Source organism: Meleagris gallopavo, unplaced genomic scaffold, assembly GCF_000146605.3.
Source record: "Meleagris gallopavo isolate NT-WF06-2002-E0010 breed Aviagen turkey brand Nicholas breeding stock unplaced genomic scaffold, Turkey_5.1 ChrUn_random_7180001956025, whole genome shotgun sequence".
Taxonomy (NCBI): Eukaryota; Metazoa; Chordata; class Aves; order Galliformes; family Phasianidae; genus Meleagris; species Meleagris gallopavo.
This window is the reverse complement of record NW_011216634.1, coordinates 13,115-29,212: the sequence shown is the minus strand read 5'-3', so window position 1 is coordinate 29,212 and position 16,098 is coordinate 13,115. Positions and strand designations below refer to the sequence as shown.

Sequence of the window (16,098 nt, the reverse complement as noted above, 5' to 3'; positions counted from 1 at the left end):
GCTGCCCTCAGGTGAGGGGCGGGGGGGGCACGGGCTGGGCCTCGTCTCTGTGCGTTCTGGGGTCTTAGCCCCCTTTCAGAGAGCCCTCTGCTCCAAACAGAGGAGCCGAGCCGAGGAGAGTCTCTCTGTTAGTTAGCCGGAAAGAAAAATCGACTTCTTTCCTTAATGGCACCCAGAGGAGACTGAAGGGAAGTCATTATGTGAGACCTGAGCTTGATCGGTCAAAACCACATCGACCGTGGGTGCTGCTGTGCTGCAGCTGGGTCTGAGGGGGTGCAGAGGTGCTCGTGCTGTGTGAAGTGACCTCTCACAGCTTTGGGCTCAAACAGACAGCCTTCAGCAGGGTCTGTTGTGGTAGGACAAGGGGAAATGGCTTCAAACTGAGAGAGGGGATGTTTAGATTGGATATAAGGAAGATTTTTACAATTAGGTTAGTGAAGGATTGCAACAGGTTTCCCTTTCCAGAGAGTTAAAGGATGCCTCCCTCTTCCCCTCTTTCTTCCATAGAGACGTTCAGGTCAGGCAGGACAGGGCTCTGAGCAACCTGATCTAGCTGTAGGTGTCCCTGTTCGTTGCAGGGGAGTTGGAGAAGATGGCCTTTAAGGGCCCCTTCCAACTAAACGATTCTATGATTGTTTCTGTGTATGGCCAACACACCTTGTCCTTGCAGCAGAGGTGGGAGAGTAAGAGTGGATCTTATAAATAAATTCAGTGTAAAAAGTGTTGAATATAGAAAGCGTCCTGCTTGATCAATAGGAAAAAGTAGAGAAATATACTTTACTGAAGTTACTTGTAGTTTTAAGAAATTTACTTTCTACTTTTCTTAAGGAAGTCTTTACTATGTCTGGAGTCAGCATGAAATGGATACATTCTGTTGGGCACTGGTCAATGAATAACTTTGAGTGGAGCTGTAAAATGAATCAGTTTTATTCCTCTGGTGCAGGAAGTTATTTGTGAAAGAAAGAGTACATGTAAGAGACAAGATGGCTCATGCTGGGAGGCGATACCAAGATAAGCAAGGTGGGTACCATGAGAATCGTGGATCTGATGGATATGAGGAAGACAGAAAAAAAGAAAACCAGGCCCATATAATGGAAGGTACGTCTTATCATCTTAAAGGAGCGTATCACAGCAAGTCTGCTTTGTTTGTCCTTTTGTTTGTTTGCTTTTAAATACATTCACATTGCAGTAGTAAAGAAAGTGTTTACTTGAAATCATGAAGCATGAGAATTCCACATTAAGAATCAGGAAACTATTTTACACTTTGAAATTTTAAACAGTTTTTAATCTTTCTGTTGAACTCCAGGGTAGCTGCAGGCTAAGAGGAAGCAGAAAGAGGCTGTGCGACACAGGCAGATCTGTGAATTTCATGGGGTTGTCTGGGTAAAGCCAGATCACAAGTAGTTAAAGTATGGCTATGGCTCTTTGTACAGCTGCTTAAGGGATTGATTGGTCAGCAGGTGACAGTAAGTCAAGGCTTGCCAATACACGCTGTATTATTGTATGTGCCAGCAAAGGGACTTAGTGAATGTGCTGGTTGGTTCAGCTTTGAACAAGTTAATGGTAATCGAAAACAAAATCAGTTTAAATAATTGCAGTTAATAAATGTACTTATTTAAGTGCCTTGGGTAGTTTGTGGCACGTCATAGCAGGCCAGCCACTATCACTGCAATAAGTAAATAAGCAAGCAGAAGAGATGGAGTGACAAATCAGTTCTCAGGATATTATACTCCTCCTTTCAGCCTGGATAGCCTATAGCGTATTAGAACTGACCTTAGACTGTTTTTATTTGAGGGCATGCTGCTGGCTGCTTTGTAGGAGATCTGCAGTTGTAAACATTAGCAAATGAGTTCAGACAGTAAGGCGTTCTTCAGGCCTGCTTAGCCTTTGGGAGCATGGTTGTAAGATAATAATAGAATCAAAGAGCAAGGAGGAGATAGGTATAATAAAGGTTCTTTTAAAATTGAAATACTGAAATCCACCCTGCTAATACACACTTAAGCAAGAAAAAATGGGATGAGAATAAAAGCAGCAGTGGAACACGCTTGTATGGACTGAAAAGAGTACTTTCAGCTGAGAATAAAAGATGTGGATGATAATCCTATTACAAAAACTACTTACTGTATTTTTTTTCTTTTGTCTCTTTTAATTCATGAAAAAGAAATGAGAGAAATGGGAATAGAAATCAGCCTAAAAATCAGGCTGAATAATTGCTCTTAGTGAGAGCATAGATCAGGAGTGAATATAGTTAAATTATCTTGCAACGTGTGCAAGGATAGCTGTAAATCGAACCACCTCTTCTTAGTAAGGCTCTTTTCTAGACTTCTTGCTTTTGCTGTTACTTATAAATGGCAGGACACACTGGCAAATGGTGGAAGGACTATAAGGGCTAACAGACCATCCCCACATACACTGAGGATAAGAGGAAGGGAAACTGCATCTACAGATCTGTAACAACCATAGAGATGGTTCTTGGAGTCAACCAAGAAACTGAGAAGAACCAGCCTTCACTGCAACTAATCAAAACGACTTTTCATTCTTTTTTTTTTTTATGGAGTTTGGCTTAACTTAACAATATTTCCCCTGCTTACCAATCTTGAAAAGAATAACTGTAAGGAAATTACAGTATTTTGGTGAAATCTTAGATTTATTGACTCAAAGATCTCCAGATCCCATAATTGAAGAGGTGGGAAGAGTATTGTAGGAACTGTAATTTGGGTGCCTAATGCTCTCATCCTTTGTGAGCCAAAACTATCTAGCCAAAATATGTCTTTCACAATGCATTTCTGTTTGAAACTTCTATAGTAAGCTTTCTCTCATTGCTGAGGAGGAGTTGCATCACCCTGAGCTGGAAAGTCCTGAAGGAAAACAGGAGCAAAGGCAGCCAGAAGAGGCCCATTTTGAGGGGGGAAAAAACATCTAGAAGAAAGTTGTTGGTTTTTTGTTTTTTGGTGTTTTGTTGTTTTTTTTTCCTAATTGTACTCAGATACTGAACATTAGGGGAGGGTTTTTTTTTTATTTTGTTTTGCTTGTTTTGTTTTCTGGCAAGTAGCAAGATACAATAGAGAGAAGCAGCTGCATCAGAAGTACCAAAGGGATTGCTTTCAAGTTAACTAGAAGTCTTATAAATCACATAGCTTATTTAATTTATGTGACACAGCTGTGCAGGATGCCTTGGTGGTTGCACAAGACCCAGGACAAAGGTCAGAAAAATCAGGAATGTTTCGGCCAAAAAGAGCTGTTGGCAACTACACGTGGAGTTGTTAGCATTGGTCTTGTTATTGAAGGTCTCAATTAAAATGTAAAAAACTACAATGAACATGATTTAGTGTGAATGCATAAGATAATATTTTTAAATTAAATCTGGAATTGGATGAAGATAAACCATAGTGCAACGATGCTAGGAAACAAAACTACAGCTGAAAGTGCTGATATGTGGATAAGAAATTCAAGATAGTAATCAAATAGGAAGACTTAAAAAAGAAAATACAGAATGAGACTTAAAATGCCTCTTACTAATTCAGCATCGTCCAGCTGTACCTTGAAAAGTCAAGTTCAAACTCTCCTTTAAATGAAGCAGAACGTTTAGATTAGACCAAGCATTTACAAAACAATTTACCATTTCTTTTAAGCTGAGCGTTAACTCATTTTAAAAGAGCAGTTACACTTTTCACGCAGAATAATGTAAATCTCATCAACCTTAAACATTCATTAGGCTGAAGGAAGCCTGTGTGTCACTGCAGCATGATCTAGTTACTGTATATTACCCATTTACTCCACTGCAGGCCAGCAAAAGATAACCGTGGTGGCCAGCACTCAAGGGCTTCCACCATTTGCTCAGAACCATACTCTAAAGCTTCAGCAGCATCACAGGAGTACTTTGAATCACCACCACAGTATTACCCCACCAAGGAAACCTTGTCCATGAAGTGTTCAAAGGTATGCACAACAAGAGGTACGTGTGATTCTTATTGCCTGCCACCCACTCCTCCCCCTCCCAAGGCTCTTCTAGGTTTCTCTGTCTGTGATCAGAAGCAGAACAAAGTAAATCCAGGGGAATGCATAAAATATGAAAATGAAATTCATGAATGACATGGCTGCAGGTTAGTAATTGTAAGTTAGTAATTGGAAGAATCTAAAAAGCAAAACGTACAGAGTATCATAGATAGTTGAAGATGTGTGTTCAGAGTATGCAGCCACGGTGTCAGCGCAGGTGATGTGTTGTGCCACAAGAGGTAGGCTTTGGGATTTGGGAGTAGACAATCTAAATACTGCTGTTGAAGTTTTGATGCTGGGTTATTCCAACACGTTCTTCTTACACTCTCTATCAACTCTGTATTTAATCGAGTCGTCACTGATGCATCTTTATAAAGTAACAGCATGTCAGGCAGAACTATCTTAAGGACATGTAATCCAGTAAAACAACTCTTCAGAAATAACTGTGATTTTTTCATAGCTAGAAAATGGATACAACAGGGAGAGAAATGGACATTAATGTGGGGAGGAATCAGCCTTAACACTTAGCAAATCCCGTAAATTGAAAGAAAATGTAGCTAAAATACACATTTCTCCTTTCAAGTTTTCCCTCTTTGTTTTTTGGAAAGGCTTGCTTCAGTCTAAGTGGAAAGCTGAGGTGCACAGTTTTTGGTCAGAAGCTGATAAGGCTTATGAAGAGCTTAGTCTGACATGCTTTTTTTTTTTTTTTTTTTCCCCTCCCATTTGCTTTTCATTATTTCAGTGCATCAGGCATCATTAACATTTTCAAAATGTCCCAGATTTGGATGCATCAGTTGACAATGATGATTTCACTCCCACCCCTCCCCCAGGTATTGCTCAGTATTTTCCAAAAAGTTTAATGGCTGAGCTTACACTGGAGGAGGGAAAAGAAATCACATAGAAAACAAAGCCCACTATTGGCAGTTTAATTTCAAAAAAATGAAAAAAAAATGGAGATTGGTAAAATCATGAGAATTCAACTACCTATTGAACTTCTGAAAGTACAAAAAATTTGGGTGCAATTTCTTAGAATTGTTTTCAGAATTCTCTGTTCCCTGCAATCAGATAGCAAACGTTATAAATGAAAAACTAACACCAACTTTTTGAAAGGAAGTCAGTGCATGTGAGCTACAACTTCTTACAGCATCGAAACTTCCTGGAAATGCTTTTTGACTCTCTCTTTCTTTTGCCAATGGTTTATCAGCAGTCTGGTGAAATCCCCCTTCCCGATTGCCGTAATTTCAAAATCAAGTAGTATCAAACAAGGATGGGAAATCAAGTGATCTACCACAGTCTTTTCCAAAGCAACAACTGAAATGTGAGCCTTAGTCCCTGAGCGTGCATCATTCTCCTTTCACTACATATCTTTCTTTTCCTTTTGCCCAGCAACTATACATACGCTTTTCGTACAAGTTGACTGGTTTGTCGAACTGTAGAGGAATTGTAGACAACCAGAGCTTCAAGCATTATTTACTTCACCCAGACGCTGTGCTCCTCACCTGCAATATCCCGAAAAACTAAAGTTGAGGTTTCACAAACAGGCTGGTATGAAACCAGTGATCCTTCTAGCACCTTAGCTGCAAGCTGTAGCTGAAAAAAAGAAGAAATTATTCTTACTGCCTCCTTTCCTCTCTAATTCCCTCCCACACTTTTTTTTTTCCCCCCTACAACTGCATTAAGAAAATTAACCCAACCTGAATACAGTGGAAGAAACAACTGACAACTGATTCTAACGTCTTTTGCTATGGGGAGCATTTGATAGCATCTAAAGAGACTTCAAACCATTCTGTTGCATTTCAGTCCTTTCATCTTAAAAACAGAAAGAAAAAAAAAAAAACTTTAAAAATTCTGTGAGCATTACCCATTCAAAGCTGTCTAGGTAGGATCATCTGGGTAGCAGTACCAGGTTGTATAAAGATTATACATCTTCCCAAATTATGTGCTAGACTGCAAGTTTGGGAGGAATGTAGCACTTTGGACCGGTAAAGAGCAAGCTGTTCTCTGGATTATTCACATCAGATTCGTGGAATTTTCTGAACTGAAAAACAGTATGCACTTCAGTTGTGTTTCATACCTTTGTACAGTCTCCACCTGTTTCGTTCTAGGGACGCACTCGCATTCCACTGCTAATAGAGGTGTAACTCGTGACAGGCAGCACAGAACTAAGACTTCTCTCTTAACTCCATCTGTTTGAAAACCAGGCACTTCCTTTTTGTTTTCTTTTAACCACTACAAATCTGTGAGACGATCTTTCCTTTTATCTCATGGGAGCTTTTGTCCTTTAAGAGCTTTTGGCTGGAGGCTTTACCACGAGCTTTTTTGGATAATCAGATACACTACCACTTGGATTGCCTTTCTTCTTGTATCTCCTGATTCTTTTGAACCATTTCCCTCTATGAAACTTTTGACTCTCCCTTGCTCCTCTAGCTTTATGTATCGTTTCTATATTTATATTTAAGAGGAAAATCACACTTAGAGATCTGCAGATCACAGATTCAAAAGACAATAAAAACAAAGAAGTTGGCCACCTCCTGCTTCTGTATTACAGAACAGTTTATAGAATGGTGTCAAGCTGTGTAGATATTCTATATGATTATATGAGAATTGGAAATAAACTACTTTTGATAAAGACAAACCATTCATCAGCTGAGGAACTAGTGCTTGGAATAACCATTTCTTACAGCTGAAGCACAATAGCATATGCTATTTAAAACAACACAGAGTTTTTGGCCTTGGAATTCTTAGTGCTGAAATTCTTTCAGAAAAACACATCCAACTTGTTTTTCACTGTTGGTGCAGATTAAATTTCTGTAGTTCTGTCTTCTGCTTAGGAAAATTAAATCAGTAATAATGTTTGCTTTGTCAAATTCATTCCTTTTTGTTACCAGAGGGAACATGAGAAGTGTTCAAGTCTGGCTGCCATGCTCCTTCCTTTACATTAGAGAGAACAAAATCTGCACCAAACTCAGGGGGGAACTGCTGATCTTATGTTGGTCATGGATACTTGATCACTTTTCCACAAAAGCTTTTAATTATATTATGTATATTGATGTGAAAGAGGTGGAGTGATGCAATTGTAGGGTAATGCTGCTGCTAGTTTTGCTGAAATGGTGAAAGTAAATCAAATTTCTCCCATCTTCAGTCAATAGTAGACTCAGAAAATGCTTACACTTCTGTCCTGTATAGAACTGTACTGTGCTAGCCAGAACTATAGTGTTAACTTTTTTTTTTTTTTAATTCTTCAGCCCAATTAGCATGGAAGGGAGATAGCACTTTAAAAGATTAGGAAAAAAAAAAAGTGATCTCTAACTGAGTAGTGAAAGTACAACTGAACCTCTGATCTTCACTGCCATAAACACAGCTTAAAGAGGGGCCATGAATAGTGACCGATTTCTTAAGCATATTGTAGGTGCTTCCAACTATCGTGTCTTCAGCCTTGCATTACAGCAGCCACAGTTGTTAAATCCTTCAGACTGATTTCCTCTCAGAACAAGACAGCGTTATCATTTGTAACAACAATAAAAGCCTCTGACTTCAAACAGAGCCAGGAGGAAATATCAAACCAAATTTATTAGGAGGAGGAAATAGAATTAGGGAGTAACAGTGACTTTCTCCAAGATATACTTGTACGTTAACAAGCCAGCATTAATTCAAATGTAAACATCTATAAGCTTTTGTTTTCACAAAGCAGTCCATGTTTTTCCTGTAGCTAAAGATGCTGGCAAATACTCTCAGACTGGAAAAAGTACAGAGGTGAAAAGTCACCCTGAGCAGAGGGATCTCACTGTTAGACACCCGCTTTGAGTTACGCCATTGTTCATAACAGTTATACTGATACCATTACGTTGCAGTGTTATGTCCTGATACTGTTCTTTGAGAGTCTGACCTGAGAGCAGGAGGGAAAAATACTTTGCAGAACACTGCATAACATCTGATACTGAGGAACTCTGATGGCAGGGAAGTAGTGTTTTGCAGGAGGCATTGGATTGAAGTAAAAGAGTTTCCATAACTCCAGTTACATAGATATGTTGAAAAACATTGAAGGGTCATTAAATGCACACAGTCCAGATAACTTTATGGATTAAAATAAGAGTTAGAGAAGTATATTCAGCAGTACAGGATAGATCTTTTCAACATTGTGGTCAATAGAATGCGTATGTTTCTGTGGAGGCACCTAGTGGGATTAGTCTTTATCTTCACATTTTGCCTCTGCATTCTTAGCTCTTTTAAATTGTGCTCAAAGCTGTCATGCACTGTTCCTGTAACAGTTAATTTATTTCAACATATTTTTGCTGTGAGGATGGAGCACTAAGTTCCCCTGCAATCTCATTTGTAGTTAGGCAGCATTCGCCTCCTATCTCTTGCAACGTATATTTAACTACAGGGTGACTAACACATTAAATTTGCCATTACATTTTTTAATCCTGGAATTGGAAAGAAAGAAGACATTTGTAGTGAGAATTGGATAGAGCTATACAAATGAAGATAATCTAGATGATTCAAAACGCTTAATGAAAATGGCACATCTACAAGATAGATAGAGTACGTAGCAGAGCTGCAGGTAACCTTTCTGTTCTGAGGACTATTTCATTTGGAATTAAGTCTTGTTTGCTGTGAAATACAAATAGCCATTTAGCTCTATAAAAAACATGAAGAGGAGCTACAGTAGTTACAGATACTAGTTTCTACCTTCAGCAAATAGTTGCCCTATCAAGACATGGGGCTTGACTTTACCCACATTTTTATACCAACTGTTTTCATCCACTTTTTTTTTTTTTTTGCTTGCTTGCTTATACTGTTCTTTTTAGAGAGAGGAGAACTACAACCGAGAATTTTCACCTAAGGTAGCAAGGCAAGACCCTTGCAAAGTCATGTTAACTTTTAGTATGTGTTAGACTTTGGTCCATGGTTACCTGCTGGGAAATCTTTCTTAAATCTGCACTTTACCAATGTAAAACAAGAGTGGTAACCATCCTTCTTGCAAGACTACTGGGTTTGTCTTCCTTTCACCTTACCCAAATTTTTAGAAGCAAGAGAAATTCTTCTTTTCACAAAGTGGCTCTCAAAGCTAATTGATGATACAGCAGAGCGATGCTATGTGAGATGTAGCTGTATTTCTTGAGCAACCGATTACAGCTCCCTTAAAGGAGAAAAATCCACTCAGTCAGGAATGCTGCTTACCAGGTATGACAACCCACAACTTGTAAAGTGAGTAAGGAGTTCCACAGGTTCCTCCAACCTGATCTTCCTTCAGCCAGACTACGGTTACTTAAGGAGCAATAACACCCCAATCTTTGTACTTCTAAAGGTGGCCGTGTTTCACTTTGAATGAGAGGAGTGCATACAGAAAGTTGGCATAAGAAACGAGCATTTCATTGTTTTCTGGACTGCCCAAGTTTGTTTCAGTTACAAGATATTTGTTTTACTACCTGACAGCAGGTACAGTAGGAAGAAAAAGTGTTGTTTCCCAAAAGACAGAATACAAGGTCACCATGCTGAGACCTACCAGCACTACAGATATGTCTAAAGCCTTTTACAGACATTGCATTTAAGTCAGTATTACCAAGTGCTACAGTTTAATGCATGATCTTCTGCCTTTTAGAAGGTTGTGGAAGGTGGTTCATTCTAGGCTAACAGGAGAAAAATCAAGAACGTGCTTAGAAGTGATGCTTTAAGGAACTACCAGGGGGAAAAAAAGTTGTTTCTAGGCAGGGGAAAAACCACTGAAACTGTCTCAAAGGCAAGTAAATCAGTTTCATACAGTGGCGGGGAACTATGTTTCTGCAAATCAAGCCAACCCTTTTCTGTGACAGCTGGATAGAGCAGGTAGGACAATAGTTGTTCAAGGGAATATTACACACAGAAAAAACAAGACCATACATTTGGGTTTGAGCATTCCAGTTATGCTTGTAGGGCTTCTGCAAATCATCGAAAACAAGGCTGGTTATCCTTTGAGATTTCCTATGGAGAAACTGTCTTTAGTAAAGAGAGACAACATATTACAAGACAGTTATTCTTTTTTCTGGAGTGCATGAATAATTTAATTTTCCCAGTTTATAACTATTTCTCCTTCCATTTCCAGTAAGATGATATCTCAAACAAATGAGCCTACACGTATTGGGTGCTTATGTGCCATTAAAATTCAGTTGGCTCCGACTACATGGTTCCCGTGGGTCCTTTGAAAAGCCAAGATTCAGTAAACGACTGTTGGTCTCACATTGCCTAACTCTTACTTTAGAGTTGTTGTTTTTATTCCTTCTTTGAACATCAGGAAGATTTCAGCATAACTCAGTGAAAGCTAAATCCCACCAGTGTCTGAAGAACACTGGAGAACTACACAGGTAGTGGTGGCATGGGGAAGGTTTGTTTATGAGAAGGCTCCTTATTGCCCTGAACTTACATCAGTGAAGTTGGTTTCATTCTCATTACTGGTTTCAGTAAGAGTTAGATCTTGCTTTGTACTGATATATATGTAAGGGATGTAGTACCATTAGCAAGATAATTTAATACTTCGCTTGGAGATTTAATATTTTAGCCTGTTGTGACTGTTTTCTCCATTTCATTTCTTCTTCATTTTCCTCCAATTTTCCTTCTTCCTTGTTTCTGTCACATTTTTGTCCCCTTCCTTCCAAAAAAGGAATCTCTCTCTACCTCTGATGTTTCCTCCCTCTCCCACCCATCGCATTCCTTCTGCCAATTTAGGCCAGAGGTGACCAAAGCTGTGCACCAAGCTGTGTACTTACCTTCTGTGGAATGCACAACCTACACTTCAGGAGAAGTTCAGCATATGAGATCCTTTTCAGGACTGACTGCAGCTTTTGGAAGTCACTATATATGGTCAAAATACTTGTCTGCTCCTGTGGAAAAAATCAAAACAAAACAAAACACACCACTACCTCTGAAAAGCAGAAAGCTACCCAAACTGGAAGACAAAACAACAACTTTCAGTGAGAAAGGTTGGGTGAATGATTTCTACTGCGTGTGCTGTAGTTCTTCTCTTTTCCTCGAGCGACCCCTAATGGGATGTGGCTGAGGCACTACTTACCTGTGTGGGTTGACACAGTTTCCTCGTTCTACCTGCTTGCCCTGTGTGAGCCTGTCCTGGCCTACACCCCTGGCTCTGGGATTGAGGTGCCCAAGAGGGACAGCTGGACACCTCTGAGGCTGCCGGTTGGGTACCGCCCTTCCTGGTGGCACCTGGCCTGCAATGGAAGCAGAGGGAGAGAGCAAGCCAAAAGGCACATGGAGAAAACAGATGTAAAATACCTGAAAAATGCACAGGGATCTTAAATGGAGAGGAAGGAGTGATACCAAAAGAGTCAGTCAGGAGAAGTCCCTGTGCAGTCAGTAGAGGGAAATAAAGTGCCAAGATGCAGTGGAGGGACACACTTTGAAGGCTGCATCTATTTAGCCAGGCCCTCGTGAGGTTAGGGGGAGTTCAACAGAAGCAGCCAGTTCTGACAGTCCTGCAGATGAGTGTTTGTCAGCTACAGAAACACAGGGACAAATGTGAATTGACCTTATTACTTTATAGACACATATACGTAAGCACAGTGATCCTGAATGTTGGGATCGTTCTGCAACGGGGAAAAGCCTCTTCACAGCTTACTGCATACAAGATTCAAACAGCTGTGAGTTAGTGGTTACCACAGTCAGATGCAGAGTAGGTTTATGAGACAAAGCATGCAGGTTTAACAGCTCACCACACCTGAAATGGAGAATTTCTGATTCTTCTTTGGCTGTTATTTCCCCTGCTAAACTTGTGCCAGCACAATTGCTCATCAGACCCTCTATGAGTCACTTCAAGTTGCTAAAGTTGCAGGAAAAAACAGCAGCACACAAGAAAGGAGCTGAATCGTTTCCTGCTCTTTTAATTTATTAAAACAGCTCTTGGAAGGACCTAATGCTTGGCCAGAGTATTGCTGGGTAAGGGAAGAATATGATGACTTCCCAGCCAAGGGTAGGAGCTATTAGACTAAGGTCAGCTGCCTGTGGATCTATGTGCTTACAGCCTGGCTGCTTGTTTTGCTGCATTTAAGCTCACCATTTGGCATAGGACAAAGCCATTGATCAATGCATTAATGTCATGGCAGTAGCCCAGCATGCACCCAATACAGAAGAAAAAGGAAAACAGTGAATAATAGATAAATAATATAAATGGAAAGACTGCATTTGATAGGAGAGAATGTATTTGATACAGCAGGTATCCTACTCATAGCAGTAAAGATTGGATTCAAACAAAGCTAACAATTAAATTGAAATTATCATCCACTGCAGATTTGAATTTTATGGAATGAGTGAAGCAATCCTCTGGAAAGCTCCTGGCAATACCTACAGCCTTCTAGATTGCATCAGTTCTTCTCACCTTTAGTGTTGAAAAGCAGAGTGGAAAAGAAGCATAGGAAAGAAAGTGGCAGTCCAAGAACCCTGACTTGAGTCTCATTAGTTTCTCAGTATGGAGGGGGCTCGTTCCCAAAATCAGCTATTCACTATGCTAATTTTAGGATGAGAAATAATGGCCTTCAGTCCGACTAGGAGGGGAGGCTCAGGTTGGATGTTAGGAAAAGTTTCTTCTCCCGAAGAGCAGTGAGGCAGTGGCACAGGCTGCCCAGGGAGGTGTGGAGTCACTGTCCCTGGAGGTGTTCAAGAAATGTGGATGTGACACTGAGGGACACGGTGAGTGAGAATGGTGGGGTGGGTTGGCAATTGGACTGAATGATCTGAGAGATCTTTCCAACCTTAATGATTGTATGATAATACAAATCGCTATAATTAATTTTAGATTAATCCCAAGATTTTGACCTTGAGAAAGGAAAAATATATCCAAGCCTGTAAAGTTTTACAATTCTACAAATCTATAGTTTTCAGGCCTCCTGCTGTTTAAGATTCAAGTCTTGCAACACATTCATTGTTGCACGGGATTAGAGAATAGTTACAGAGAAAAGCAGTTGCCACTTTAGAAAACTTTTTGACAATCTAGTTTCTGCATCTGTAACTAAGATGAATTAGCTAACTAGCCTAGGAAGGTAGGAATGGCATTGTAGACTCAGAAGCATGGATTTTGCCTGCAGTGCAGTGCTGTACATTACTGCTAGAATACACTAGTTAGTATACGTTAGAGGACTTAATGTGCAAAATGTCACTGTCCCTTATTTCTCAAGTCTGTTTATCTTGTTTATGGTAGTGGAGTAGATTGAGTATCAGCTTTTAACTATAACAGATAACAGGTCAAAGTTGTACAAAGCTTTTAGGTAAAGATTTGAGCATATTATCGGGCTTAATACTTCCAGTTGAAGATTGCAAAAGGCCTTGGGAATTTCCATTAGTTGTCCACTTAAAAAACTCTGCTGGCTGCCAACACAGACCTTTAATTCACAGCTTTGTAGCATTCATCATTTTAGGTTTTTTCTTTAACAGAGGAGTTCTTGTTACTGCACGTTTTATTGTTTTTAAGTCAATCCTCACATTGCAGATAACTCCTGGAGTAACTGCTAATGAACCTCTTTTCCTTGCTTCCCTCCAATCAGTTCTACAGCAGGCATGTGTGAAAATTATGCAGGTACATATAAAACCCACCCAACCTGAATGGCCTGCTTTAGGACATTTTTCACACATGCCATAGAGCACCTACTACTGCAATTAAAAATACAACAGCCCTCACTGGTTTTATTTTTCATTCCATCTGCAAAGGGACGCATCATGCCAGTCCTGCAGTAGCAGCTCAGCAAAGGTAAGGCTTTGTATGAATACTTAGGAAGTTTTGAAACAGCAGCACTGAGGATTGGAATGGCTTATTTTCACAGAGTTGTAAATATGGAGAGATTTGCAGCAGGTGCGAACACTTAACAACAGAAAATTGCCCTTTCTAAAGCTCAGCAAGGGGATGTACAGGAAAAGCTGATACTTAGCATAGCCAAAGGCCCTTGTCAAACCACCACAAGCACCTTCCAGTGAAAGGAAGCAGCAGCAGGAAGGTACTTCTTGCCTCAGCCCTCTGGGGAGGGAGTAAGAAGGGGCAGAACAAGAATAGCCAATAATCCATCATCCCTTATACTGCTTCAGCCCTTTCTTTTAAGCCCATACAGCCTTGACAGAAACAGAGCCATGGCTCAGGAGGAAAATGTCACGCTGATCAATGCTAATAGCATAAAATGAAAGTCTGTATGCAAGCCAAAGATCCCACCCCCCTTTAAAGGCAAGCATAGGACCACTCTATCAAGCATCTTATATTCTTGGCTGTCAGGCTGCAGCAGGATAAGACTCACAATTCAGTAATTAGCTTCAGGACTTGAGGAACAGCACGTGATACACTTTAGGTTTTCATTTCCTGAATAGGCAACTCTAGCTGTGCTACACTTCAGCATCGGTCATGTTTACTAATCTTAGTCTGACCCCTAGTGAGCTGTCACAGAATAATCAGATTCATCTAAGCCGTGCTGGTCCTTCCTGACAGGCAGCTACTAGAAGAAGCCATTTCTCCTAGGTTACTTTTATCAGTAGCATAGCACAGGGAAAAGAAGATTCAACTCAGAAGTCATAAAGCTTTCTTTTGAAGCTGGGCATGTGTGAAAGAATACACAAAGTATCAAATCCCCTTACCTCAATACATAAGGTATTTTTGTCCTCTTCCCCCACTTTTTCTATGCAATCAGTTTATTAATATTTATGAAGAGATTTTATTTCAGTAAGAGATAGAGAAAGAAAAGTGATACATAAGAAGTTCAGATTAGCACTTAGCTCCAAAAACGTGTCCGTTAAAGCAGTAAACTTTTAAGGACCTACATAGCTTGCACGATTTGTTAAGCCATCAGAGGGTTGTAGGTTTTTGTCAGCTTTCACCTTCTGCATTCTGTTCAGATTGTTTATGCCAAGCAGTTACAGGCCAAAATGCAATCGTTATTCGCTTTCCTTGGCAGTAACACAAGCACAGTAAAATCTTTATGGATTTTTCCCCTCATGGAGTCCCATTTATCAAACTGCTGACAAATTTTTAGAAAAGTAATTTGCCCAACTTCTGAAATGTGCCCATGAGAGCTTACACTTTTTTTTCCCCTTCTTCCTCCCAAAAAAGCACTCTGTTGTTGCTATAGCCAGGAGGATTGTCTCAGTAATAGTGCTCTCTGGTTATGTTTTTGGATGTATTTTTATCACCCCCAGTTTGCACATGATTCTGACATCTCTTCCCATCTTTCTGCTCCTTACAGGCATTTTGAAGTTTGTGGAAATCACCGTGAACCTCCTGGTGCTGATTTGCGTGGGCGCTGCCCAAGCCTCTGTTGCAGGCTTTACTTCCATCGGCGGCTTGGGCATCGGATCCTTTAACCTGAATTCAGCCTACAGCCCCTTCGAGGGCACGGAGCTCCAGGAAGTGAGGGAGCTGGACATGCAGATCACCCAGATGAGAGCCCCCTGCGTCTACGGCGGAGTAGCCTTCAGCTTAGCAGCAGCAGCGCTCACGCTCGTCTTTCTCGTAGTGGGGGCGAAACCCATCCACCGCCTCAAGATGGGGCTGCTCGGTGGTGAATGCGCCTTCAGCCTGCTGGCTGGCGTATGCTACGTCATTGCAGTTGGTCTCTACTTGCACTTTGTCACCCAGGTGAACGCCACGGAAGCTTGCAAGAGGCGTGAGAGGCTGTACGCGCGCCGTGGTTACACCTCCATGAACTGCGTCGTCCAGGGTGGCGATGCAGCCGTCGGCCTCTTCGGTGTAGCTGCAGCCTGTTTGTACTTTGCCAGCTTTGTGGTCTGCATCCTTGCTATTCGAACCGTGCGGGCCTTCCAGAGCCGCATGGCCACGGCTCAGCACAGTCCCAAGAGCAGCGTTAGAGACAGAAGTGTCAGAAATGACCGCCCCATTCACAGAACCTCTGGAAGCTCCCATAACATCCAGGCTCTTGCCACATTAGTGTGAAGTCAGTTGTGGGCCTGTGCCAGAGAACAGCAGCTTCAGCAAGGGGCAGGTACTAGACTTTGTGTGCCTAAGAGGCAACAATTCCAAAATCCACTTTCCAACAAGGTACTGGAAGTGTGTCTCAAATCACCAAATGTAAATAAAACGTAATAAAATAGATGCCGGGAGGATATTCTAACAAGGCTTTTTTT

General features: G+C 40.8%; 1 protein-coding gene across 1 annotated transcript; it reads left to right on the top strand.

Moving 5' to 3' along the window:
• Positions 1-6: 6 nt before the first annotated feature.
• Positions 7-16,085, top strand: LOC104917132 (MARVEL domain-containing protein 3-like; the record flags this gene model as incomplete). The annotated part of the gene is given in 5 exon segments (XM_010728244.3): positions 7-11; positions 944-1,068; positions 1,071-1,098; positions 3,786-3,955; positions 15,201-16,085. Coding segments are annotated over 5 exon segments (1,035 nt in total), but the record flags the coding sequence as incomplete, so codon positions are not given.
• Between the last annotated feature and the right edge of the window lie 13 nt (positions 16,086-16,098).